This window comes from Chiloscyllium punctatum, chromosome 2 (genome assembly GCF_047496795.1).
Source record: "Chiloscyllium punctatum isolate Juve2018m chromosome 2, sChiPun1.3, whole genome shotgun sequence".
NCBI classification, from domain to species: Eukaryota; Metazoa; Chordata; class Chondrichthyes; order Orectolobiformes; family Hemiscylliidae; genus Chiloscyllium; species Chiloscyllium punctatum.
In genome coordinates, this window is record NC_092740.1 from 560,978 (window position 1) to 588,289 (window position 27,312).

Sequence of the window (27,312 nt, forward strand, 5' to 3'; positions counted from 1 at the left end):
AGCCATCACCATCGGAGGAAAAAGGCTCTCACTGTCCACCCAATCTAATTATCTTATACGTCTCAATTAAGTTACCTCTCAACCTTCTTCTCTAACAAAAACAGCCTCAAGTCCCTCAGCCTTTCCTCATAAGACCTTCCCTTCCATACAAGGCAAAATCTTAGTAAATCTCCTCTGCACCCTTTCCAGAGCTTCCACATCCTTCCTATAATGCGGTGACCAGAACTGTACACAATACTCCAGGTACGGCCACAGCAGAGTTCTGTACAGCTGCAGCATGACCTAGTGGCTCTGAAACTCAATCCTTCTATCAAAGGAAGCGAACACACCGTATGCCTTCTTAACAACCCTATCAACCTGGGTGGCAACTTTCAGGGATCCACGTACATGGACAGAGATCTCTCTACTCATCAACACTACTAATAATCTTACTATTAACTCAGTATTTTGCATTCCTGTTGCTCCTTCCAAAGTGAACCACTGCCTTAAACTCCATTTGCCACCTCTCAGCCAGCTCTGCAGCTTATCTATGTCCCTCTGTAACCTGCAATATCTTTCGACACTATCCTCAACTCCATCGACCTTATTGTCATCTGCAAATTTATTAACCCATCCTTCTATACCCTCGCCCAGGTCATTTATAAAAATGACAAGCAGCAGTGGTCCCAAAACAGATCCTTGTATTACACCACCAGTAACGAAACTCCAGGATGAACATTTCCCATCAACCACCACCGCCTTCTTTCAGCTGACCAATTTCTGATCTAAACTGCTAAATCACCCTCAATATCCCATGCCTCTATTTTGTGCAATAGCCTACCATGGGGAACCCTATCCAATGCCTTACTGAAACCTATATACACCACATCAACCGATTTAGCCTCATCCACCTGTTTGGACACCTTCTCAAAGAACCGACAAACACTGACCAAATACTTAACTACACCAGCAACCATCCCAACACACACAAACTAAGCTGTATCAGAACACTATTCCAACGAACCACTTCACACTGCAGCACAGACGAACTTCGGAAAACAGAGGAGAACCACCTATATAACATACTCAAGAAGAACAGATACTCAAAAAATACAGTCCGCAGATTCCACAAAAACAAACCACGACAAGCAGACCTAACACAACCAGAAACCCTAACCACCTTACCATACATCAAAGTAATTTCAGAAATGACAGCCAGACTGCTAAGACCCCTCAGAATCCTGGTAGCACACAAACCCACCAACACTCTCAAACAAAAACTAACTTAAAAGACCCAGTACAACCCACGGACAAAACCAATGTCATCTATAAAATTCCATGCAAGGACTGCCACAAACACTACGTAGGACAAACAGGGAGAAAGTTAGCCACCAGGACACACAAACACCAGCTAGCCACAAAAAGACACTACCCTCTCTCCCTCGTAGCCCAACACACGGAGGAAAAAAAACACCATTTCGACTGGGACAACACATCTATCCTGGGACAGACTAAGCAAAGACATGCCAGAGAACTCCTAGAGGCCTGGCACTCCAACCACAACGCCACACACACACACCTAGATACCATCTATCAACCCCTCAGAAAACGAACAGGAAATGACATCACCAAAAACTGTAGGAACCCCATCCAGGACAAACATATAAATAGAAAGCAGGAGACAACAGCTTTGCTTCACTTGGAGGTCACCACTGATGTTACCTAGCCAGGTAATGAAACGTCTGGATATCAAACCTACAGCTCAGCGAGCAAACCTACACCTAAACTCAACAAGGTTTGTAAGGCGTGAGGCATGCCCTACCCTCCACAAAAATGTTGATCATCCCTAATCAATTTATTCTTCTAAAGATGATTATAAATCCTTTATCTTATAACCTTTTCTAATAGTCTACCCACAAGCAAAGTAAGCTCACTGGTCCATAATTACCAGGGTTGTCTCTACTCCCCTTCTTGAACAAAGGGACAACAAAGGGACTGCTACCCTCCAGTCTTCTGGCACTATTCCTGTAGACAAGACAACATAAAGATCAAAGCCAAAGGCACTGCAATTCCCTCCCTGGCTTTCCAGAGAATCCTAGGAATAATCCCATCTGGCCTAGGGGACTTATCTATTTTCACACTTTCCAGAATTGCTAACACTTCCTCCGTGTGATTCTCAATCCCGCCGAGTCTAGTAGCCTGCTTCTCAGTATTCTCGACAACATTGTCTTTTTCCAGTCAGAATACTGACGAAAAATATTCATTTAGCACTTCCCCTATCTCCTTGGACTCACGCACAACTTCCCAATACTATTTGTAATTGGCCCAAATCTTTCTCTCGTCTTTTCTTTTACTCCTGATATATGTATAGAAAGCTCTAGGGTTTTCTTTGATGCTATCTGCCAATTACCTCTCATGTCCCCTCCTGGCTCCTCTTAGCCAAGAAAGACTGAAAGATAGAGCTAACTTGTAACTCTCACGTGCCCTAACTGAGCCACACCTCATCCTAACATAAGCCTCCTTCTTCCTCTTGATAAGAGACTAAACTTCTTTAGTAAACCACAGATCCCTCACTCGAACACTTCCTCCTTGCCTGACAGGTACATACTTCTCAAGGACACGCACTAGTTGTTCCTTGAATGAGCTCCACATTTCAATTGTGCCCATCCCCTGCAGTTTCCTTCCCCATCCTATGCATCCTAAATCATGCCTAATCACATCATAATTGTCTTCCCTCCTGCTATAACTCTTGCCCTGTATTATATACCTATTCCTTTCCATCGCAAAAGTAAACATAATCAAATTGTGGTCACTATCACCAAAGTACTCACCTACTCCCAAATCTATCACCTGGCCAGATTCATTACTTAGTACCAAATCCAATGTGGCATTATCCCATGTTGGCTAATTACTGTGTCTGGAAACGCTCTTGCACACACTGGACAAAACCTGACCCATCTAAAATACTGGAACTACAGTATTTCCAGTTAATGTTTGGAAAGTTAAAGCTCCCATAACAACTATCCTGTAACTCTTGCTCCTGTCCAGAATTATCTTTGCTATCCTTTCCTCTACATCTCTGGAACTGTTTGGAGGCCTATGGAAAGCTCCCAACAGAGTGACCTCTCCTTTACTGTTTCTAACCTCAAGACCATACTACCTCAGTAGATGAGTCCTCAAATGTCCTTTCAGCCACCATAATACTGTCCTTGACGAACAATGCCATACTACCCCCTCTTTTACCATCTTCTCTGTTCTTACCAAAACATCTAAATCCTAGAGCCGGCATCAACCATTCCTGTCTCTGCTCTATCCATGTCTTCGAAATGGCCACAGCATCAAAGTGCCAAGTACCAACCCATGCTGCAAATTCACCCACCTTATTCCAGATGCTCCTGGCATTGAAGTAGACACACTTCAAACCACCTTCCTGCTTGCTGGTGAACTCTTGCAACCTTGACCCTCATTTCTGACCTCACTACACTCAATCTCCTGGACACTGGAACTACAATTTAGGTTCCCACCCCCCTGCTGATTTAGTTTAAATCTCCTAGTTTAGCAAATCTCTTCCCCCCCCCCCCCCAAAAGATATTGGTATCTCTCTGGTTCAGGTGAAGACTTTCCTTTTTATAGAGTCCCACCTATCCTAGAATGAGCCCAAATATCCAGGTATCCAAAACCCTCCCTCTTGCACCATCCCTGTAGCCACGTGTTCAAGTCTTTTTTCTCCCCATTCCTCGCCTTGCTAGCGCACGGCACAGGCAACAAACCAAAGATTAAAACTGTTTGTTCTAGCTCTAAGCTTCCACTCTCACTCCCTGAATTTCTGTCTTAAATCCCCATCCCTTTTCCTACCTATGTCAGTGGTGCCTATGTGGACCACGACTTGGGTCTGCTCCCCCTCTCTCTCAAGGATCCCAAAAACACGATCAGAGACATCACGGACCCTGGCATCTGGGAGGCAACGCACCAACTGAGACACACTCTCGTTCCCATGGAACCTATCTATCCCCCTAACTATGGAGTCCCCAATGAATAATGCTCTGCTCCTCTCCCCCTTCCCTTCTCAGCAACAGGAACAGATTCTGTGCCAGAGACCTGTACTCCATGCGGGCTTATCCCTAGTAATTGACCCCACCCCTTTGCCACACACCAAAAATATCCAAAACAGTATGCTCGTTATTGAGGAGATCAGCCAGAGGGGCTCCCTGCACTGCCCGACAGTTCCCTTTCCATCCCCTGACTGTAACCCATCTGCCTCTTTCTTGTACCTGAGGTAGGTTACTACCTCCTTGCAACTCCTCTCAATAACCCTGTCTCCCGGATGATCCGAAGTTCATCCAGCTCCAGTTCTCCAACACATTTTCGAGAAGCTGGAGTTGGGTGCACTTCCCACTGATGAAGTCAGCAAGGACACAAGTGGTGACCCTTACCTCCCACATTCTACAGGAGGAATATTCAACTGCCATAACCACCATTCCCACTGTTCTAATTTCCCAGAGACTGTATAAAAAATTACCTTACTAACCTGGCACACAGAACCTTTTGCTTTGGGTTAGGAGGAGGGTGGTGGATGGGAGACACTATTTAAGTTAGTTTTTCAGGTAATGCAACCACCCAAATATATTACTTCATCAATCCATGTAACATTATATAAATGCCTACTTTGGAAACAGAACCAGTCTGTCTCAAAATTGGGATACAGACAGACTAACCTCTGAGCTTCAATACATTGTCTGAGCTGAGATATTTTAAAATAAAATCTTAAGTTATCTTGAAAATGTGACTTAATATGTAAATCCCAGAATTATTTTTAATGAACCGAAACCTGCAAACTATTCTAAAAGATGAAAGAACTCTTCAGCCCTTCCTTCATCTATCAACTTGGGTCACTTCCTCAAAGATCTCTCTTAAGTTGGTATGGCACGATCTCCCCCGCACAAAACCATATTGCCTATCACTGATAAGCCCATTCTTTTTCAAACATAAATAGATTTTATCCCTCAGTACCTTCTCCAGCAACTTTCCCACCACCGATGTCAGGCTCATGGTCTGTAGTTACCTGGAATATCCCTACTACCATTCTTGTACTGGGAGACAACATGACCAACCCTCCAGATCTCCGGCACCTCCCCTATGTTTAACTGTCCTATCACTTTTCACCCTGAAAAACTTTGAAGTTGACTGACAAAACTGAAAAGACTGGATCCACATACTTAACCGTTCAAGTGTTAGATGTGATGACAAAACTGCATTTCTCCTGCGCAAAAGCATCTCAACTTTGAACACACAGGAGCACAATCCTTTATCCAAAGTGCTCGGTTTTTGGAAGTCAGAGTTTCTTGAATTTCAGAATAAGTTACAGTTTGGTGGTGAAACTTTTAAAAAATCTTACAAGAGAAGCAGAGTAACTCAGTAAAATGGAAGAGAGAATTGGCCACGCAACATTAAAAGATGGAAAATTATAGGCCAATTAGCCTAACCTTGGCTGTTGGTAAAATTCTAGAATCCATCATTAAGGATGAGGTTTCTAAATTCTTAGAAGAGCAGAGTCTGATTAGAACAAGTCAACATGGATTTAGTAAGGGGAGGTCATGCCTGACAAACCTGTTGGTATTCTTTGAAGAGGTGACAAGTAGGTTAGACCAGGGAAACCCAGTGGATGTGGTCTATCTGGACTTCCAAAAGGCCTTTGATAAGGTGCCTCACAGGAGGCTGCTGAGCAAGGTGAGGGCCCATGGTGTTCAAGGTGAGCTACTGGGATGGATTGAGGATTGGCTGTCTGACAGAGGCAGAGAGTTGGGATAAAAGGTTCTTTTTCGGAATGGCAGCCGGTGACGAGCGGTGTCCCGCAGGGTTCATTGTTGGGGCCACAGCGGTTCGCATTATATATTAACGATCTGGATGAAGGGACTGGGGAAATTCTAGCAAAGTTTGCAGATAATACGAAGTCTGGTGGACAGGCAGGTAGTACTGAGGAAGTGGGGAGGCTGCAAAAGGATCTAGACAGTTTGGAAGAGTTGTCTAGGAAATAGCTGATGGAATTCAATGTGAACAAATGCGAGGTCTTGCACTTTGGCAAAAAGAAAAGAAGCACAGACTACTTTCTAAACGGTGAGAAAATTCGTAAAGCCAAAGTACAAAGGGATCTGGGAGTGCTCGTCGAGGATTCTCTAAAGGTCAACTTGCAGGTTGAGTCCGTGATTAAGAAAGCGAATGCAATGTTGTCACTTATCTCAAGAGGGCTGGAATATAAAAGCACCGTTGTGCTACTGAGACTTTATAAAGCTCTGGTTAGGCCGCATTTGGAGTACTGTGTCCAGTTTTGGTCCCCACACCTCAGGAACGACATACTGGCACTGGAACATGTCCAGCGGAGATTCACACGGATGATCCCTGGAATGGTAGGTCTAACATATGAGGAACGGCTGAGGATCCTGGGATTGTACTCATTGGAGTTTAGAAGATTAAGGGGAGACTTAATAGAGACGTACAAGATAATACACGGCTTGGAAAGGGTGGATGCTAGGAAATTGTTTCCGTTAGGTGAGCAGACTAGGACCCGTGGACACAGACTTAGAATTAGAGGGGGTCATTTCAGAACAGAAATGCGGAGACGTTTCTTCAGCCAGAGAGTGGTGGGCCTGTGGAATTCATTGCCACAGAGTGCAGTGGAGGCCTGGACGCTAAATGTCTTCAAGGCAGAGATTGATAGATTCTTGTTGTCTCGGGGAATTAAGTGCTACGGGGAGAATGCGGGTAAGTGGAGTTGAAGTGCCCATCAGCCATGATTGAATGGCGGAGTGGATCCGATGGGCCGAATGGCCGTACTTCCACTCTTATGTCTTATGGTCTTATTAACAGTTTCTTCTCCACAGATGCTGGCTAACTTGTTAAGTTTCTCCAGCACCTTCTACTTTTATTTTAGGAACTCTAGCATCCATGTATGCTTTGATTAGGGCAAAAAAGTTAGTGTGAAATCTCCCCTTGGCAGAGTCATATCTAAAAGACCATATAAGACATAGGAGCAGAAATTAGACCATCAAGTCTGCTCCGCCATTCAATCACGGCTAATAGGTTTTTCAATCCCATTCTCCCACTTCCTCCCCATTACTCTTGATCCTCATGACAATCAAGAACCTATCTACCTCTGTCTTAAATATATTCAATGATCTGGCCTCCACAGCCTTCTGTGCCACTAATTCCGTAGATTCACCACACTCTGGCCGAGGAGGTTTCTCCTCATCTCTGTTCTAAAAAGCATTCCTTTCACTCTAAGGCTGTGCGCTTGGGTATAGTCTCTCCTACCAATGGAAACATCCTGCCAACATCCATTCTGTTCAGGCCATTCAGTATTCTGTATGTTTCAACTTATGCACCTTCAGGCTATTCAGTTTTTCTAGCACCTTCTCCTTGGTGTTGGCCCCATTATTACTCAGCTCTGCTGGCTCTCACACAAATTTTTGGGATATCACTCATATCTTCCACCACCAAGACTAATGCAAAGTAATTATTCAGTTCCTCAGCCATTTTCTTGTTCCCCGTGATCTCTCCAGCATCATTTTCCACTGGCCCAAAGTCCACTTTTTGCCTCTTTTGCCCTTTATGTATCTAAAGGGACTCTTACAGCCTTCCTTTACATTACTGGTTAGCTTTCCCTCATATTTAAATTTTTTTTGTTGCCCTCTGTTGTTTGCAAGCTTCCCAATCCTCTGCTTTCCCACTGCCCTTCACCACATTATATGCTTTTTCTTTTGTTCTTATGCGATCTCTCACTTCCCTAGTCAGCCATGGTTGCCGCCTCCTCCCCCCTGTACTGTGCTTCTTTTTCCATGGGATGGACCCCTGCTGTCCCTCTGAAATTACTCCCAGAAACTCCTACCATTGCTGTTCCAGTGTCTTTCCTGCAAGGCTCCTCTCCCAGTCAATTCTACCCAGCTCCTTCATCATGCCTTTGCAGTTGCCTTTATTCAGCTGTAATACTGTTACCTCTATCTTTTCCCTCTTAAATAGCACAGTAACTTCAACCATGGGATGTTCACTGACCTCCAAGGGTTTCTTCACTTTTAGCTCCCTTATCAAGTCTACCTCATTGCACAACACTAAATCCAGTATTGTCTGTTCCATTGTGGGAGAAAGTGAGGACTGCAGATGATGGATATCAGAGTCGAGTGTGTGGTGCTGAAAAAGCACAGCTGCTCAGGCAGCACCTGAGGAGAATCGACGTTTCAGGCGTAAGCCCTTCATCAGGAATGAGGCTTGGGGGGTGGGGGGTGGGGGGGTGGGGAAAGCTGAGAGATAAATGGGAGATGGGGTGGGGCTGGGGGAAAGATAGCTAAGAGAGTGTGATATGTAGATGAAGATGGGGGTAATGGCGACCGGTCAGAGGGGAGGGTGGAGCGGATAAGGTGGACACTTCAAGAGGGTGGAGTTGAGTTGGAAGGTTGGATTTGCGATAAGGTGGGTAGGGGGGGGGGGGGCGGCGAAGAAATGAAGAAACTGGTAAAATCCACACCAATCCCACATGGTTGGAGGGTCCCAAGGCGGAAGATGAGGCATTTTGCCTTCAGGCGGCAGGAGGTAAGGGTTTGGCAATGGAGGCAGCCCAGGACTGCATGTCAATGGGGGGTAGGAGTTTTGGCCACGAGGCAGTGGGGTTGCTTCATGCGTGTGTCCTGGAGATGTTCTCTGAAGCATTCCACAAGTAGGCATCCTGTCTCTCCAAAACGTAGAGGAGACCACCTCAGGAGCAATGGATACAGTAAATGACGTGTGTGGAAGTGTAGATAAATCTCTGACTGATGTGGAAGGCTCTTTTGGGGCCTTGGACGAAGGTGAGGGGGGAGGTGTGAGCACAGGTTTTACAATTGTTACCACGGCAGGGCAAGGTGCCAGGAGGTGAAGGTAGGTTGGTAGTGATTGTGTGGGGGGAGGGGAAATAGACCTGACAAAAGAGTCACGGAGGGAATCGTCTTTTTGGAATGCAGGTAGGGGGTGGGGAAGGAAATATATCACTGGTGGTGGGGCCTGTTTGTAGGTGGCAGAAATGGCAGAGGATGATACAATGTATCTGGAGGTTGGTGGGGTGGAAGGTGAAACCAGGGGGTTTTGTACTTGTTGCAGTTGGAAGAGTGGGGTTCGAGGGCGGAGGTGCAGAAAGTGGATGAGATGCACTGGAGGACATCAACCACCAGATGGGAGGGGAAATTGCAGTCTTTGAAGTAGACTTTCCAGGGCAAACAACCCCAGCTTCTTCACCCTCTCCAAAAGCTCAAACCTTCCAATCCTGGCAACATCTTTGTAAATGTTTTCTGAACCCTTTCAAGCTTCACAACATCATCCCAATAGGAGGAAGACCAGAATTTCACACAATATTCCAAAAGTGGCCTAATCAATGTCCTGTATAGCTGCAACATGACTCCCAACTCCTATATTCAATGCTCTGACCAATAAAGAAAAGCAAACCAAACACCACCTTCACTATCCTATTACCTGCGACTCCACTTTCAAGGAGCTATGAACCTGCACTCCCAGGTCTCTTTAGAGAAACTGAGGATTGCAGAATCGAAAGTGTGTATCAGGGAATTTTATAGGAAGACACTCGCAGTAAAAAAAACCATAGAAGAAAACCCAGGGAGAAGACAGCAAATCGGGAGGTCAGAAGCTAACAGCAGATTCAGAAGACCAGAAGGAAGACAGCAGAAGAGACTGTATGGACTTTGAGAGGTTATGTTAATTTAAAGTTTAATAAAGTCTGACTCAAGATTGGAATAGAGACAGAGTCTAACTTTAAACCTTTAATGCATTGTCTGAACGGAGATGTTACCTTTTTAAATAAAATCCTAAGTTATAAGTCCATAAGACATGAATGTGACTTGAAAGTAGTTCTGGGATTTACATATTAATGAATCAAAACCTGCAATCCATTCTAAAAGATGAAAGACTTAACAGCAATCTAGGTTTCATCAATATATCAATATAACCTGCATGACATTATGATCTTGTGCTATAAATTGCGTGTGTCAAGATCCTGACCCACTAGCCACCTGACGAAGGAGCAGTGCTCCGAAAGCTAGTATTTTCAAATAAGCCTGTTGGACTATAACCTGGTGTTGAGAGATTTTTAACCTTGCCCACCCTAGTCCAACATCGGCACTTCCTCAACATCATTAATAATTGTGTTATTGTAGCAGTATTTTCAAAGACTTGGGGGTCAGATACTGATTAATTAAGATAAAGGGGGGGATCGGGTTTGTTAAGAGTTTTTGTTTAGTGTTCACTCTTATGCATTAGAAAAATAAATTGTTACTTTTTCTTTAAAATAGTGGAAATCACTCTCACAATTTTTGCAGATTATGAGGCAAAGTGAGCTTTTCTGGGATGTTAGTTTTAATTAGCAGAGGGGTTCGATCTCCACATCATAACCATTATCTTATAAAAGAATTTAATAAGATGCATACACGTGCTTTAAAACTCACATGGTTGAACAAAGTGGAAAGCTTGGCCCCATCCTGTATGTTCTTTTCCAAGATACTTAACACTTTCACCATCTTGTCCGTTGGAAGCTGTCAATAAAGGAAGAAAGTGCGAAATGCCTAAGAGCAACATTTTGGTAGAAATATGACTCCGATAGCAGCTACAAATAATGAACAGAGAAAGTAAATTATCAGACTATTATCTGGCATACTAATGGTCACCTGTGAACCACATTTGCCTTCATACAGCAATTTCTGAGGACAGTGGTGTTTAAAAAAAAACTGGTATCTAGTGATGTAATTTACATCCCTTGCCCACACCCACTACATCACATAAGAAATGATAGCATAAAAGTTCCAGGTATACTCAAAACCCCCATTGTTGGATCAGACGAGTGCTCAGGCATGAGCCACCAAGCTAATGCCAGATTCAAAGTTGGGCCACTCGGTACGCATCAGTTATGGCCAATTCAGAGTTTCCATAGAATTGGTTTCAAATATCCTTCACCTAGCAACAACATTCCATGAAGAATCAATGTGTGCATTAAGTATAACTAGAACTTTTCTTCATTGAACAAGAATTGGAAACATTCCTGACACATGCTTTTACGACTGTGTAGCACTTCTGTAGTGCTGAACAGTGGTCCAAATTAAGGAGACATCTTTAGAATATAAATACTACCACAGATTTGGCAGCCTCTTGTCCACATGCATAGTTGGATACGAACATCAACAAGTATATCCTTCAGCTGGACTGTTAACCCACTGTCTGATTTACAGAAGTGAAATTTGTTGGGAATACATATTTATACTTCAAGACATGTGAAAATTGAGGAATACAGAATGGTTTTAAAGTATTCTGCATTAAAAGGGGGTATTATCAAGGAGCGAGGTCAACAGTTTTATCTGAGCCACCTGCTGGAGAAAACAGCTAACCAATAATGAGGCGTATTGCTTGAATTACGAGAAAACATGGAAACCTCTATCCTAATAGTTGCCTAGCAACCCTGACTAAACAGAATTGTGTTTTATAGTGGCAAGTAAATTAAACACCATAAAAGCTGTAAACCTCTCTCCTAAAATTCTCAGTAACAAATTCCTGGGAATGTGACAAGAGTTTCTAAATGCTGTTTTTTTTAAAATTCACTCCTGGGATGTTGGCGTTGTTTGCTGGGTCAGATATTATTGCCCATGCCTAGCTGTTTGCTTGAACCACTGCAGTACATCTGCTGTAGCTAGATGGATAATATCAGAGTCAGGCTGGTGAGTGGCTTAGAGGGGAACTTGCAAGTGGTGGTGCTCTCATGCTTCCAGACGAAAGTAGTCATGGGTATGGAAAGTGAGGTAAATTTTTGGTAGATCTTTGGTAAATTTCTACAGTGCATCTTATAGGTAGTACACACTGCTTTTTACTAAGTATGGTGGTGGGAAGAGCGGATATTTGTGACATGGTGCCAATCAAGCAGGCTGTTTTAAGTTGGAGTGTGGCAAGATTACTGAGAGTTGTTCGAGCTGCACGCATCCAGGCAAGTGGAGGGTATTCCATCACATTCTAGTCTTGCGCAGTGTAGCTTTGGGAAGTTATACTGCAAATTAATTGCTGCAGTATGCATAGCCTCTGACCGAGTTTTGCAACCCATGTATTTATATGGTGAGTCCAGCTGGGTTTCTGGTCAATGGTAACCCGTAGGATGTTGACAGTGGGGATTCAGTAATGATAAAGTCACCAAATGTCGAGGGGCAGTGTTCAATTATCTCTTACTGGAGATGGTCATTGCCTGCCATTGCGTGTAGTGAAATGAGTTGAATGTTACTTAGTTCGACTTCTTTGTAAAAACTGAAAGGAATGTGACATTTTCAACGACATGAATCCAGGTTATGTTAAATCAGCACTGGACACCTCCCATCAGTCTTCTGCAATCAGTGATTCAGTTTAGTCGGCAGGAAACCTAGCAGTTATGAAAAGCCATCGGTTAACCCTGTATCGACCCTTGGTGAACCAGGGTTGGCAGGGGAGTATATTGTTTATCTCCTCTGGTCTTAAAATAAGACTTCGCAAAAATTTGACATTCGTGTTATGTGTATTTGAGATTAAGGGGAATAGCTTTAATTCCATATGTTAGCTTAGATGTTAACCAATGTTGGCCACTTGCTTTAAAAGCAAGTTGTGTTTTTAATTAACAGGTTATTTTAAATTTATCAAAGAAAGTCTAATTCTAGACAATAGGACAAGAGAGACACAGTTGACCATTTTGGAAACTGAATCAACATATTTACACATGTTGCAACTGGGGGATTGATCATCAGTGCATCTCTTCCATCACAGTTGTCTCCAACCTTTCCTTCCAAGGCATTTAGAATATAGTACATACCCGGTCCATGATGCCCATAGCTTTGATCTTGGCAGATTCACTGCTTAATTCATTGAGCTGTTGTTTGCCTAATAACAACTCTTGAGGTAACTCATCATCTTCACCTAAGGAAAGAATGGCAATCATATTGACAAAAAGCAACTGTCAATTATACTTGCAAGATCCTAAACCAATTTCCATAAAAGTGTCTTGGCCACATACCACTCTTTAACTGATCTTTATTCAGCTTGTAACTGTGGCTCTTGCTACAGCAAGCTTGTGGATGCAAATTGGTTCACAAAAGTCTAGGACAGGACTTCCTTAACACTATTCTCTCAGTACCTGTGAGCTTCAGTTTTCTCTTATGTCCAATTTCATGCAGCTTCTACCCCAGCTCAATATATTCTCCATATCTGCTTTCCCCCAGCTATTTTAATTTAATATTCTCCAGTTCCCAGCGAAGTCTCTACCCCAACTAAGTTAGTCAGATCAGTTGGTACCAATGCACCAGAGGTCACAAACAACGTCAAAACTAACAGTCCCTTCTCACTAATCCATTCAACCTCTCAATAATAAGTAAAACATCAATAACAAGGAAACTAATGGAATTAAAGAGTGTCAAAACCCCAGATCCTGGCAGCTTCTATCTGAAGATGTTAATGAAATTAAGTTAGCACATTGTAGCTGCCCTAATTATAATCTTTCAGAGTTCCCGAGATATAGGAGTCATCCCCTGTTGGGCCAGAAAATTGCACATTATTCCACTTAAGGGCAGAAGAGAAAATCCAGAGAATCACAGATTCGTTAGCCCAACATCTTTGATGGGGAAATTGTTGCCATCTATAATCAAGGATAGAGTAACTGAACACCTCGAAAATTTCAGTTAATCAGGGAGACTCAGCAGGGATTTATGACAGGTAAGTCATGCCTGACTATTTTTTGAAAGAGGTAACTAAGGTCATGGACAGGGGAATGTCTGTGGATGTTGTTGATAAGGACTTCCAGAAGTCATTTGATAAAGTCCCACTTAAGAGACTACGAACTGAAATAGTTGCCAATGGATTAGAGGACAAATCACAGTTATGCTTCGGAAATTGATCGAGTGACAAGTGACAAAGTAGGGATAATGGGTAGTTACTCAAATTTCAGGATGTGACGAGTGGTGCCCCAAAAGGATCTGTACAACTTATTTATTAACAACTTAAATAATGGCATAGAAAGGCATATATTCAAATGTGTTGATGACAAAGTTAGATGGCATTATGGAAAATGGAGATGATAGCATAAAATTACAAAGGGACACTGACTGACTAGGTAAATGGGCAAAATTGCAGCAGCTGGAGTTCAACATAAGCAAGTAAGAGGCTGTCCATTTTGGACCAAAACAAAACATAGAATAGGGTAACTTCTAGTTAATATGAAATTAACAGAGAATGCCCAAAAGAGACTTGGAGGTTCTGGTACATTGATCTTTAAAATGCCATAAACAGGTACAGAAAATAATCAAGGCAGCTAATGAAGTGCTGGCCTTGAGATCTAGAGGTCTGGAGTATAAGGTCATAGAAGTTATGCTGCAGCTGTATAAAACTCTGGTACCAAATTTGGGAGTAGTGAGCTGATTTGGGCTCCACACCTTAGGAAGGATGTATCAGCTTTGGAGGGAATACAGTGCAAGTTTTCAAGAAAGATACCTAGGCTTCAGGGATTAAGTTATGAGGAGAGATTATACAAATTAGGCCTGTTTTCTCTAGAATTTCATAGGTTAAGGGATGATCGGATCGAAGTCTTCAAGATATTAACAGGAAAGGGTTGTTATCAGCAATTATTCGTGACCAAGTATGAATGTCCACCTTGGAAATTCTGTGTCCCCAGTCATCAGTTCTGCAGGCCCTTGTGTGGTTGACAAGTACAATCCTAGAGCCGCATCTCTGACCACGTATTTGGTAAGTGGTTCTGAGGGGTAAAAATGGTGTTTGCCTTGATATTGTTGCCATTCCTTTCTCTGGTTCAATTTTCCATACTTCCTCTTGAAGAATTGTACCCCTCCAAGTCATATTCGTCTGAACTAGAGTCCACCAGGCATTGACATCTATATTGCATTTCTTGAGGGAAGCCTTCAGAGAGAGTGTTTTAAAATCTTTTAGGATTAGATTTTTTAGATTCCCTACAGTGTGAAAACAACCCCTTTGGCCCAAAAAGTCCACACCGACCCTCCAAAGAGCAATCCACCCAGACCCATTCCCCTACATTCACCCCTGACTAATGCACCCAACACTGGGCAATTTAGCATGGCCTATTCACCTGACCTGCACATCTTTGGACTGTGGGAGGAAACCGGGGCACCCAGAGGAAACCCATGCAGACACGGGGAGAATGTGCAAACTCCACACAGACAGTTGCCAGAGGCGGGAATTGAGCCGGGTCCCTGGCACTGTGAGGCAGCAGTGCTAACCATTGAGCCACCGTGCTGCCCTCCTCTCATTCAGGTGGCTTCCTGGAGCGCAGTGAAGACATTTGCTTTGACAGTTGAAACTCAAGCATCTTAAGCACATGGCTGGCACAAGGGGAGCTGTGTTTTGGATGATCATTGCCTAGATCATGGTACTGTTGGCTGCTTTAGAGAGGTTGGTGTTAGGAAGCCTGTCGTCCCAGCTGATGTGAAGAATTCAAACAGCACTGATGGTATGCCTTAAGTACCATGAGGCTGCATTTATATGGAGCCATATAGAGCTATTACAATTGGTGAGGTTTTAAGCTCGCATGGCAGGGGAATTGGGACTAAAGTATAGGCTTAGATGGGTCAGATTCAGATCAGGAAAAGGAAGGTAGAACATTAGTGATGAACTCGGAAAGACAAAGAAATAAGGAGTAAAAAGCATCCAAAGGAAATTAACAGGGTTGAGATGTTGAAAGGCAGGTGAACTAAGGGGGCACAGACAGGTACACAGCAACACGATGTCATTGCTGTAATGGAAACCTGGTTAAAGGAGGGGCAAATCATCTCAATATCCCTGGATATAGAGTTTTCAGGCAGGATAATGTGGGTGACAAACTAAAAAGAGGGGGTGTCACAGCATTGGCTAAAATATCAATTACAGTTATGAGAACAATGATATTAAATGGGTGAACAAATCAGTTGAGTTGAGGAATAAAAAGTGACAGTCAAACTACTAAACATATATGACAGGTTCTCAAATAGCAAGAGGGAGATTTAAAATCAAGTTTATTCCTATAAAATAAGAGGCACTAATAGTAGGAAGCTGAATCACCCAATATTAACTAGTTTTCAAACAATATAAGGGGCATTGAGGGTGAAAAATTCATGCACTGTATTCAGGAAATTTCAAAAAAGTGACAAGATGAAGTGACAGTGGGTGACCATAATCGGGGATGTTGACGACAGTTCGGTTAGATGTAGTATCATTATGGAAAAGGTCAGAGATAAATCAGGAGGAAAAGTTTTAAACTGAGAGTGGGGAGAGAGAAGGTAAATTTTGCAAATCCATTTGGCTCAGCTGGACTGGGCAGGACTGCTAAAGGATAAACCAGTGAGAGGCACTAAAAACTGAGATAATTAGAGCACAAAGCAGACATATCGTCTCCAAAAATAAGAATGGTACTGCCAACTCTAGAGCCCCATAGTTGTCCAAGAAAACACAGGAAGATTAAACAGAAGAAGAAAGCTTACAATAATCACAAAAAAACTCAACACTGCAGATAAAGTATATAAAGTACAGGGATCAAGTAAAAAAGAAAGAAGGTAATCAAAAAGAGGGTATGAAAAATTATTCCTGATGAAGGGCTTTTGCCCGAAACGTCGATTTCGAAGCTCCTTGGATGCTGCCTGAACTGCTGTACTCTTCCAGCACCACTAATCCAGAAAATGAAAAATTATTTACAGATAAGATAAAGGAAAACTCAAACGCGTTTCACGAACATAGAAAAAGCAAAAGTATAATTAAGGAAAATGTGGGATTGATCAGAGATGAAGAGGAGAACTTGTGTGAGGATGTAGAAGAAATGGGAAGAAATTTAAATTAATTTTTTGTCACAATGGAAAGGGACGATGTGGATATAGTAATCCAGGAGAAGCATTGTAAAATAGTAGACAAAATAACTATAACAAGAAAGTATGTGTGATAGGAGTAAGAATCCTTGAAATTGAACAAGTCGTCATGGCTGGATTGATTGTTCCCGAGGACATTGAAGAGAGTCAGGAGAAAATGCTCTGAGGACTTTTTTCCAATCTTCACTCGAGATAGGTGAGGTGAGGCACAGAAGAATGCAAATTTGGTTCAAAAGTAGTCCAAATGAAATGCCAATTATTGGCCTGTTAGTTTTACTTTGTGGTGGGCAAATTGTTAGTATAAATAGTCAGAAATTGGGTAAACCCAAAGCATGGACAGCGACAGTCAGCACTGGCTTCATCAAGGGAAGGTCATGGCTTACAGATTTGATTGAGCTCTTTGAGGAAGTGACAAGGAAAATCAATGAGTGCAGTGCAGTGAATGTTGTCTTCATGAATTTTAGTAAGGCATTTGACAACATTCCACATGGCAGATTAGTCAAAAAGTAAAAATCCATGGGATGTAGGTCAATGCGTTGAAATGGATCCAAAGTTAGCTTACTAACAGGAAACAAAGGGTAATGATTGATAGCTGCCCTTGCGAATGGAAAGTTGTTTCAAGTGGTATTCTGCAGGATTCAGTGTGGCGTTATACAATTAACAATTTGGATTTGAATGTGCAGGGTACAGTTAGAAAACTTGCAGACAACACAAAAATTAGTCGTGTAGTGGATAGTAAAGAAATAGTTTTAAGCTCCAAAATGGTACGGATGGATTGGTGGAATGAGCAGCTAAGTCAGAGATGAAGCTCACTTTGATAAAAATGAGGTAATGCATTCAGGGAGGTCAAACGATAAGGGGTACATGAAGTGTGCAAGTGTCCCTAAAAGTAGTAGAAGGAAATAAGGTTGTAAAGATGACATATGGAATGCTGTCGCATTGGCATGGGTATAGAATGCAAAAAGGATATTATGGTAAAACTGTACAAAATGCTGGAAATCCTTGCCATAGGGCGCTGTGGCATGGGGTACAAGTATATTTCAGATCGAAATGGATTGTTTCTTGTTCAGTTAGGGGATTCAAGGGATATGGAGAAAAAGAGTAGGAATGTGGAAGTGAGGATTTTTGAATCAAGCCTGAATGACAGAGGAGGCTCAAGGGCCGATGGCCTACACCTCTTCCGATATTCCAGTCTCAAAGAACAGTACAGCACATTAACAGGCTTTTCAGCTCACCTTTCAGTGTGGGCTTGAGCATCAACACGTGACACCTTTCTAAACTAAAAATCTTTTGCCTCTATGCAGTCTGTATCCCTCTCTTCCTTGCCTATTCAAGCATTTTGTCAAGTTGCCTCTTAAATGTTTCTATGTACTTGCTTCTACCCATCCTCTGACAGTGCATTACAGGCACGTACCACCCTGTCCTGTGTAATAAACTGGCCTCTCACATCTGCCCCAAACTCTCCCTCTTTGACCTCATGTCCCCGAGCAATTGACACTCCTATCCTGGGAAAAAAATTCAGACTCTCTGTTCTAGCTATGCCTCAATTTTGTAAGGCTGTCTCAGGTCACCCCCTCAGCCTCTGATGTTCAAGTGAAAATAAACCAAGTTTTTCCAATCTCTCCTCTTAGCCAACACCCTCCAAACCAGCAATATCCTAGCAATCCTTTTCGGTACCCCTTCCAAAGCCTCCACATCCTTCTGGTCATAGGGCAACCAGAACTACATGAAATACGCCAAATGTGGCCTCACTAAAGTTCTGTACAACTGTCACAACTTGTTAATGTTCATATTCTGTGCTGCAACCAATGATGGTAAGCATACCATATGTCGTCTGACCCACCTTATCCACTTGCATTGCTACTTTCAAGGAACTGTGGATCTCATCATATGGTACTCAACAACCCCACCTTTCTTGAACTTGTTCTTACAGGTATGACTTTGTAATGTTAAAAGCTTGAATGGGAATCTCTCTCTGGACATTGATGTAATATTAAAGAGTTAGACTGCACTGAGTGAACATTCTGGAAGTGGGTGGGGTCAATAATCATGCAAGAATGCGAATCACCCACACCCCAATTGCTACTATTCCCCTACTGTTATCAAATTAAACTATCATTGAATCTCTTCCATTCAGAAATACTTTCATAAATCATTCCCTGAAACTAGGTATGTAACAGCTGCATTGTCTTAGGGAATCACCGAGTCAGGAAATCGCCTTAGTAACGATTCCCCAGGGTTAGAGCATTTACATTATCTTCACAGATGATCTCATCTTACCGGAGGTAACCTTACTGAGTGACTGGAGGTTGCCTTGAGTGGCATGTCCAGATTAGAATGGTGCTGGAAAAGCACAGGTCAGGCAGCATCCGAGCAGGAAAATTGACGTTTCGGGCAAAAGCCCTTTCCAAATGAAGGGCTTTTGCCCAAAACGACAATTTTCCTGCTCCTCAGATGCAGCCTGACCTGCTGTTTTTCCAGCACCACTCTGACCTGGACTCTGATCTCCAGCATCTGCAGTATGCACTTTCACCTTGAATGCTATGTGACTGTGGGGGAGTGGCCAGAGTATCTGTAAGGATGGCCAACTGACCTGTATAAAGGGGATGGAATTTCTTTGTTCAGGGCCTCACTTTGACTCCACCTTTGAAGAAGGTCAAAGGGGGTCACCTAGCTTGTACAAGCTTTAATAAACTTTGCTTGCAGAAGTTGGTGTGTGCAAATTGCATCTCGTGCGCAAAACCGCGGGAAAAGAACTAAATAATTGGTTTCTAAAGATCCCAGACCTACTTTGCTCAAGTGTCAATTACCAAATACTAACTTTTCTCCCCTCAGTCAAAATCACCTATCATGTTACCAGTCACCTCAAAGCTACCCAAAACATCTCCTTAAACAAATCTGGCCCATTCGTACTACTCTCTTCTCTGGAGGCAACAAACCGCTGGATTTCTTAAATATTGTGAAGCTGCCTCTGCTGCCACACTGCACCTTGCACCCACCCCATCATCACAGGTTAATGATTTAACATAGCACCCTTTTTGTAGTTTTGAAGTCATCTTCATCTTTAAGCTCAACTTCACTGAAAACTATCTCTTATCTGTTAATTCACTGATAAACTAGTAACATTGGACTCCCATCCTAACTGATCTCAAAATATTCTTCTTTCATCTATTTTAGATTACTTACTTTTATTTTTTAAGATTACTTAGTGTGGAAGCAGGCCCTTCGGTCCAACAAGTCTACACCGACCCTCCGAAGAGCAACCCACCCAGACCCATTCCCCTACATTTACCCCTTCACCTAACGCTATGGGCAATTTAGCATGGCCAATTCACCTGACCTGCACATCTTTGTGGTTGTGGGAGGAAACCCATGCAGACACTGGGAGAATGTGCAAACTCCACATAGACAGTTGCCTGAGGTGGGAATTGAACCCAGGTCTCTGGTGCTGTGAGGCAGCAGTGCTAACTACTGTGCCACCATGCCGCCCACCTATTTCTCTTGGCTATATTGCTTCCTCACTTTTATATTCACCCATCTCGAAGACTGTGTCCTCATATTGTCCTTTATCCGACTCAGTAGCAGAAGAGCTGTAACCAGTCAGGAATTGCTTCTGTTACTGATCATGCCTGCATTACCCTTCACTTACTTGATCTAAAGACAAATACTGAAATTAACTTATTCAAACACTTAATGCCCTACCTCCAGAACCAGTGGGACTGAATGCAGGCCTTACCACCAAAGGGTCATAGAGATGCACAGCACAGAAACAGACCCTTCAGTCCAACCCGTCCATGCCAACCAGATATCCCAACCCAATCTAGTCCCACTTGCCAGCACCTGGCCCATATTCCTCCAAACCCTTCCTATTCGAATACTCATCCAGATGTCTTTTAAATGTTGCAATTGTACCAGCCTCCACCCCATCCTCTGGCAACTCCATACACGTATCACCCTCTCCGTGAAAAAATTGTCCCTTAGGTCTCTTTTATATCTTTCCCTTCACACCCTAAACCTATGCCCTCGATTTCTGGAACCCCCCCCATCCCAGGGAAGAGACTTTGTCTATTTATCCTATCCATGCCCCTCATAATTTTATAAACTTCTTATAAAGGTGACCCCTCAGCCTCCGATGCACCAGGGAAAACAGCTCCAACCTATTCAAATCCTCCAACCCTGGCAACATCCTTGTAAACCTTTTCTGAACCCTTTCAAGTTTCACAACATCCTTCTGATAGGAAAGTGACCAGAATTGCACACAATATTCCAACAGTGGCCTAACCAATGTCCTATACATCTGCAACCTCACCTCCCAACTCCTGTACTCAATACTCTGACTGATAAACGAAAGTATACCAAACACCACCTTCACTAACCTAACTATCTGCGACTCCACGTTCAAGGAGCTATGAACCTACACTCCAAGGTCCTTTTGTTCAGCAACACTCCCAAGGACCTTACCATTAAGGTGTATGAGTCCTGCGAAGATTTTGCTCCATTTTGCCAGAGCGGCGAGGAGAGGAGGAGTGGTGAAGCGAGGGCTGCCGGGAAGGATGCGGTTTCCCGCATTAAAAGGGACTTACCTCGGGAGTCAGGCCTCCATTTGCCGAGAAGTGAGAGGGAGGAGCAAAGGACTTCTGGGAAGTCATATCTGTGTGGTTGCGTTACCTGAAACACTACTTGGGTAGTGTCTCCCACCCATCCTTCTCCTCTAACCAAAAAAAAGGACCTGTGTGCCAGATTGGTAAGGTAACGAGTTTGTTTTTATTCCTTATTTTTTCAACAGTCTCTTTGGGAATTTAGAATAGTGGGAATGGAGACTAGGGCAGTTGAATGCTCCTCCTGCAGAATGTGGGAGGTAAGGGTCACCACTAGTGTCCCTGCTGACTACATCTGTGGGAAGTGCACCCAACTCCAGCTCCTTGAAAACCGTGTTAGGGAACTGGAGCTGGAGGAACTTCGGATCATTCGGGAGGTAGAGGGGGTTATAGAGAGGAGTTACAGGGAAGTAGTCACTCCTAAGGTACAAGAAAAAGGCAAATGGGTTACAGTCAGTGGACAGAAAGGGAACCGGCAAGCAATGCAGAGATCCCCTGTGGGTATTCGCCTCAACAATAGTATACCATTTTGGATACTGGTGTGTGTGTGTGTGTGTCGGGGGGGGGGGGGGGGGAGGGGGGGGAAGTGACTTACCTGGGGAAAGCAGTGGGGTACAGGGCTCTGGCACAAAGTCCCTGCTGCTCAGAATGGAAAGGGGAAGAGGAGCAGAGCAGTAGTCATTGGGACTCCATAGTTAGGGGGACAGATAGGAGGTTCTGTGGGGACGAGATGGACTCACGATTGGTGTGTTGCCTCCCAGGTGCCAGGGTCCGTGATGTCTCTGATCATGTTTCTGGGATCCTAAAGGGGGAGGGGGAGCAGCCTCAAGTCGTGGTCCACATAGGCACCAACGACATAGGTAGGAAGAGAGTTGGAGATTTAAGGCAGAAATTCAGGGAGCTCGGATGGAAGCTTAGAGCTAGGACAAACAGAGTTGTTGTCTCTGGTTTGTTGCCCGTACCACGCGCTGGTGAGGCGAGGAATAGGGAGAGGGAGGAGTTGAACACGTGGCTACAGGGATGGTGCAGGACTGAGGGTTTTGGATTCTTGGGGCTCTTTCTGGGGTAAGTGGGACCTCTACAAGCAGGATGGTCTTCGTCTGAACTAGAGGGGTACCAATATCCTGGGGGGGGGGGGGGTGGAATTTGCTAAGGCTATTGGGGTGGGTTTAAACTAATCCAGCAGGGGATGAGAACCAAAAAAGTGTAGTTCGAGTATAGAAAAGGTTGAGAGTAAGGAGATCCAAAATCAAGTTTCAGGGATGCAAGATGGCACCAGCAAGCAAGAAATTGGTTTGAAGTGTATCTACTTCAATGCCAGAAGCATCCGGAATAAGGTGGGTGAATTTGCAGCATGGGTACCTGGGACTTCGATGTTGTGAACATTTGGGAGACATGGTTAGAGCAGGGAGAGGAATGGTTGTTGCAGGTTCCAGGATTTAGATGTTTCAGCAAGAACAGAGAAGATGGTAAACGAGGGGGAGGTGTGGCATTGTTGGTCAAGGACAGTATTACAGGTGCAGAAAGGATATTTGGGGACTCGTCAACTGAGGTTGTATGGGTTGAAGTTAGAAACAGGGAAGGAGAGGTCACCCTGTTGGGAGTTTTCTATAGGCCCCCCGAATAGTTCCAGAGATGTAGAGGAAAGGATAGCAAAGATGATTCTCGACAGGAGTGAGAGGCACAGGGTGGTTGTCATGGGAGACTTCAACTTTCCAAATATTGACTGGGAACACTATAGTACGAGTTCTATAGATGGGTCAGTTTTTGTCCAATGTGTACAGGAGGGCTTCCTGACACAGTATATACACAGGCCAACAAGGGGCGAAGCCACATTAGATTTGGTACTGGATAATGAGCCCGGCCAGGTGTTAGACTTGGAAGTAGGTGAGCAGTTTGGTGAGAGCGATCACAATTCTGTTATGTTTACTTTAGTGATAGAAAGGGATAGGTGTATACCACTGGGCAAGAGTTACAGCTGGGGGAAGGGCAATTACGATGCAATTAGGCAAGATTTAGGAAGCATAGGATGGGGAAGGAAACTGCAGGGGATGGGCACGTTAGAAATGTGGAGCTTATTCAAGGAAAAGCTACTGTGTCCTAGACAAGTATGTACCTGTCAGGCAGGGAGGAAGCTTTAGAGCGCGGGAGCCGTGATTTATGAAGGAAGTGGAATCTTTGGTCAAGAGGAGGAAGGCGGCTTATGTTAGGATGAGATGTGAAAGCTCAGTTAAGGCACTTGAGGGTTACAAGGTAGCCAGGAAAGATCTAAAGAGAGAGCTCAGAAGAGCCAGGAGGAGACATGAAAAGTTGTTGGCGGATAGGATCAGGGTTAATCCTAAGGCTTTCTATAGGTAGTTAAGGAATAAAAGAATGACGAGAGTAAGATTAGGGTGAATCAAGGATAGCAGTGGGAAGTTGTGTGTGGAGTCAGAGGAGATAGGGGAAGCACTAAATGAATATTTTCGACAGTATTCACACTAGAAAACGACAATATTGTCGAGGAGATTACTGAGATACAAGCTACTAGACTTCCTTGTGAACCTCAAATCACACCTAGAGGTAGTAGAAATCCTGCAGAGTTTGAAAATAGATAAGTCCCCTAGGCCGGACAGGATTTATCCCAGGATACCCTGGGAAGCCAGGGAGGAGGTTGCCGAGCCTTTGGCATTGATCTTTAAATCGTCATTGTCTACAGGAATAGTGCCAGAAGACTGGAGGATAGCAAATGTGGTTCCCCTGTTCAAGAAGGGGAGTAGAGACAACCCTGGTGATTATAGACCAGTGAGCCTTACTTCAGTTGTCGGTAAAGTGTTGGAAAAGGTTATAAGAGATAGGATTTATAATCGTCTAGAAAAGAATAATTTGATTAGGGACAGTCAGCACGTTTTGTGAAGGGTAGGTCGTGCCTCACAAACCTTATTGAGTTCTTTAAGAAGGTGACCAAACAGGTAGATGAGAGTAAACCGGTTGATGTGGTATACTTGGATTTCAGCAAGGCGTTCGATAAGGTTCCCCACAGTAGGCTATTGTACAAAATGCGGAGGAATGGGATTGTGGGAGATATAGCATTTGGATCAGCAATTGGCTTGCTGAAAGACGACAGAGGGTGGTGATTGATGGGAAATGTTCATCCTGGAGTCCAGTTACTAGTGGTGTACCGCAAGGGTCGGTGTTGGGTCCACTGCTATTTGTCATTTTTTATCAACGACCTGGATGAGGATGTAGAAGGGTAGATAAGCTGCAGAGCTGGGCTGAGAGGTGGCAAATGGAGTTTAATGTGGACTAGTGTGAGGTGATTCACTTTGGTCGGAGTAACCGGAAAGCAAAGTACTGGGCTAATGGTAAGATTCTTGGTAGTGTAGATGAGCAGAGAGGTCTACAGTGAGAGAGGGCATACAGTGTTTTAGCTTTTATTAATAGAGGAATCAAGTACCGGAACCATGAGGTTATGCTACAGCTGTACAAAACTCTGGTGCGGCCGCATCTGGAATATGGTGTACAGTCCTGGTCACCGCATTATGAGGAGGATGTGGAAGCTTTGGAAAGGGTGCAGAGGAGATTTACCAGGATGTTGCCTGGTTTGGAGGGAAGGTCTTAACAAGGAAATGCTGAGGGACTTGAAGCTGTTTTCATTAGAAAGAAGAAGGTTGAGAGGTGACTTAATAGAGACATATAAGATAATCAGAGGGTTAGATAGGGTGGACAGGGAGAGCCTTTTTCAAAGTGATGGCGAGCACGAGGGGGCATAGCTTTAAATTGAGGGGTGATAGATATAGGACAGATGTCAGAGGTAGTTTCTTTACTCAGAGTAGTCAGGATATGGAATGCTTTGCCTGCAACGGTAGTAGATTTGCCAAATTTAAGTACATTTAAGTCGTGATTAGACAAGTATATGGATGTACATGGAATAGTGTAGGTTAGATGGGCTTCAGATTGGTATAACAGGTCGGTGCAACATCGAGGGCCGAAGAGCCTGTACTACGCTGTAATGTTCTATTTGCTTTCCTAAAATGCAGCACTTCATATTTACCTTAATTAAACTCTATCTGCCACTTCTCAGCCCATTGGCCTATCTGATCAAGATCCCACTGTACTCTGAGGTAACAAAGAACAAAAAATACATACAGCCCAGGAACAGGCCCTTTGGCCCTCCAAGCCTGAGCCAATCCAAATCCACTGTCTGAACCTGTCACCCAATTCCTAAGCATCTGTATCCCTCTGCTCCCCACCTACTCCTGCATATGTCCAGACGCATCTTAAATGAATTTACCATGCCTGCCTCTACTACCTCTGCTGGCAACACGTTCCAGGCACTGACCACCCTCGATGCAAAGTACTTGCCGCATGTGTGCCCCTTAAACTTTTCATCTCTTATCTTGAAAGCGTGACCTCTCATTACTGAATCCCTCACCCTGGGGAAAAGCTCATCTCTACCTACCCTGTCTATACCCTTCATGATTTTGTGGACTTCAATCAGGTTGCCCCTCAATCTCCTTTTTTCTAACGAAAACAAATCTAACCTACTCAACCTCTCTTCATAGCTAGTCGTCCCTTTATCTGCAAACATCTGCCCCCAATCAGCTTTTGAAAGTTCTTGCCTAATAATGTTAAATTGGCCTTTCTCCAATTTAGAACTTCAACTTTTAGATCTGGTCTGTCCTTTTCCATCACTATTTTAAAACTAAGAGAATTATGGTCGCTGGCCCTAAAGTGCTACCCCACTGACGCCTCAGTCACCTGCCCTGCCTTATTTCCCAAGAATAGATCAAGTTTTGCACCTTCTCTAGTAGGTACATCCACTTACTGAATCAGAAAATTTTCTTGTACACACTTAATAAATTCCTCTCCATTTAAACCCTTAACACTATGGCAGTACCAGTCTATGTTTGGAAAGTTAAAATCCCAACCATAACCACCTTATTATTCTTACAGATAACTAAGATTGCTTTACAAAATTTGTTTCTCAATTTCCCTGACTATTAGGGGGTAGATAATACAATCCCAATAAAGTGATCATCCCTTCCTTATTTCTCAGTTCAACCCAAATAACTTCCCCGGATATTTTTCCGGGAATATCCTCCTTCAGTACAGCTGTAATGCTGTCCCTTATCAAAATGCCATTCTCCTCCTCTCTTGCCTCCCTTTCTGTCTTTCCTATAGCATCTGTATCGTGGAACATTAAGCTGCCAGTCCTGTCTATCCCTGAGCCACGTTTCTGTAATTGCTATGATATCCCAGTCCCATTTCCTAACCATGCCCTGAGTTCATCTGCCTTCCTGTTAGGCCCCTTGCATTGAAATAAATGCAGTTTAATTTAATCAGCCCTTCTTTGTTCTTTGCTTTGTCCCTGCCTGCCCCAATTGTTTGATTGTTCCTGAAGGGCTTATGCCCGAAACATCGATTCTCCTTCTCTTTTGATGTGCCTGACCTGCTGCGCTTTTCCAGCAACACATTTTTAAGCTCTGATCCCCAGCATTTGCAGTCCTCACTTTCTCCCGATTGTTTGACTCACTTCTGTTCTCAACTTTAGTGTCGGATTGATTTCTTTCCTCACTATCTTCTAAAAGATGAGAGATTTCACAAACAATCCAGATCTTTTTCAATATATCACTTCAGCTGCATCATACTAAACTTTTGCTATAAATTCTGTGTCCTATGATTTAAACTGAGTGCGAGCAGCAGCTAAGAAAGAGCGGGAGCAGTAGGGGGAAGTGACGACGACCAGAGAGGCAGCCGGGAAGGAAAGCAGTGAGTATAAATACTTACCCTTCGACGCTAACGGTCATTTTGAGTGCGAGCAGCAGCTAAGGTAAGACTGTTTGTTTTAAAAGTACTTACGG

General features: G+C 43.6%; 1 protein-coding gene across 6 annotated transcripts in view; it reads right to left on the reverse strand.

Annotated features, from left to right (window-relative positions):
* LOC140493806 (nipped-B-like protein) overlaps positions 1 to 27,312 on the reverse strand; it is a 523,989-nt gene that overhangs the window by 260,749 nt on the left and 235,928 nt on the right. For all 6 annotated transcript variants that reach the window (XM_072592747.1, XM_072592718.1, XM_072592708.1 and 3 more), the window contains 2 exons: positions 12,827 to 12,930; positions 10,458 to 10,544 (listed from right to left, as the gene is read on the reverse strand). In XM_072592747.1, the coding sequence (XP_072448848.1) occupies positions 10,458 to 10,544; positions 12,827 to 12,930 (191 nt within the window). The remainder of the gene's footprint in view (positions 1 to 10,457; positions 10,545 to 12,826; positions 12,931 to 27,312) is intronic.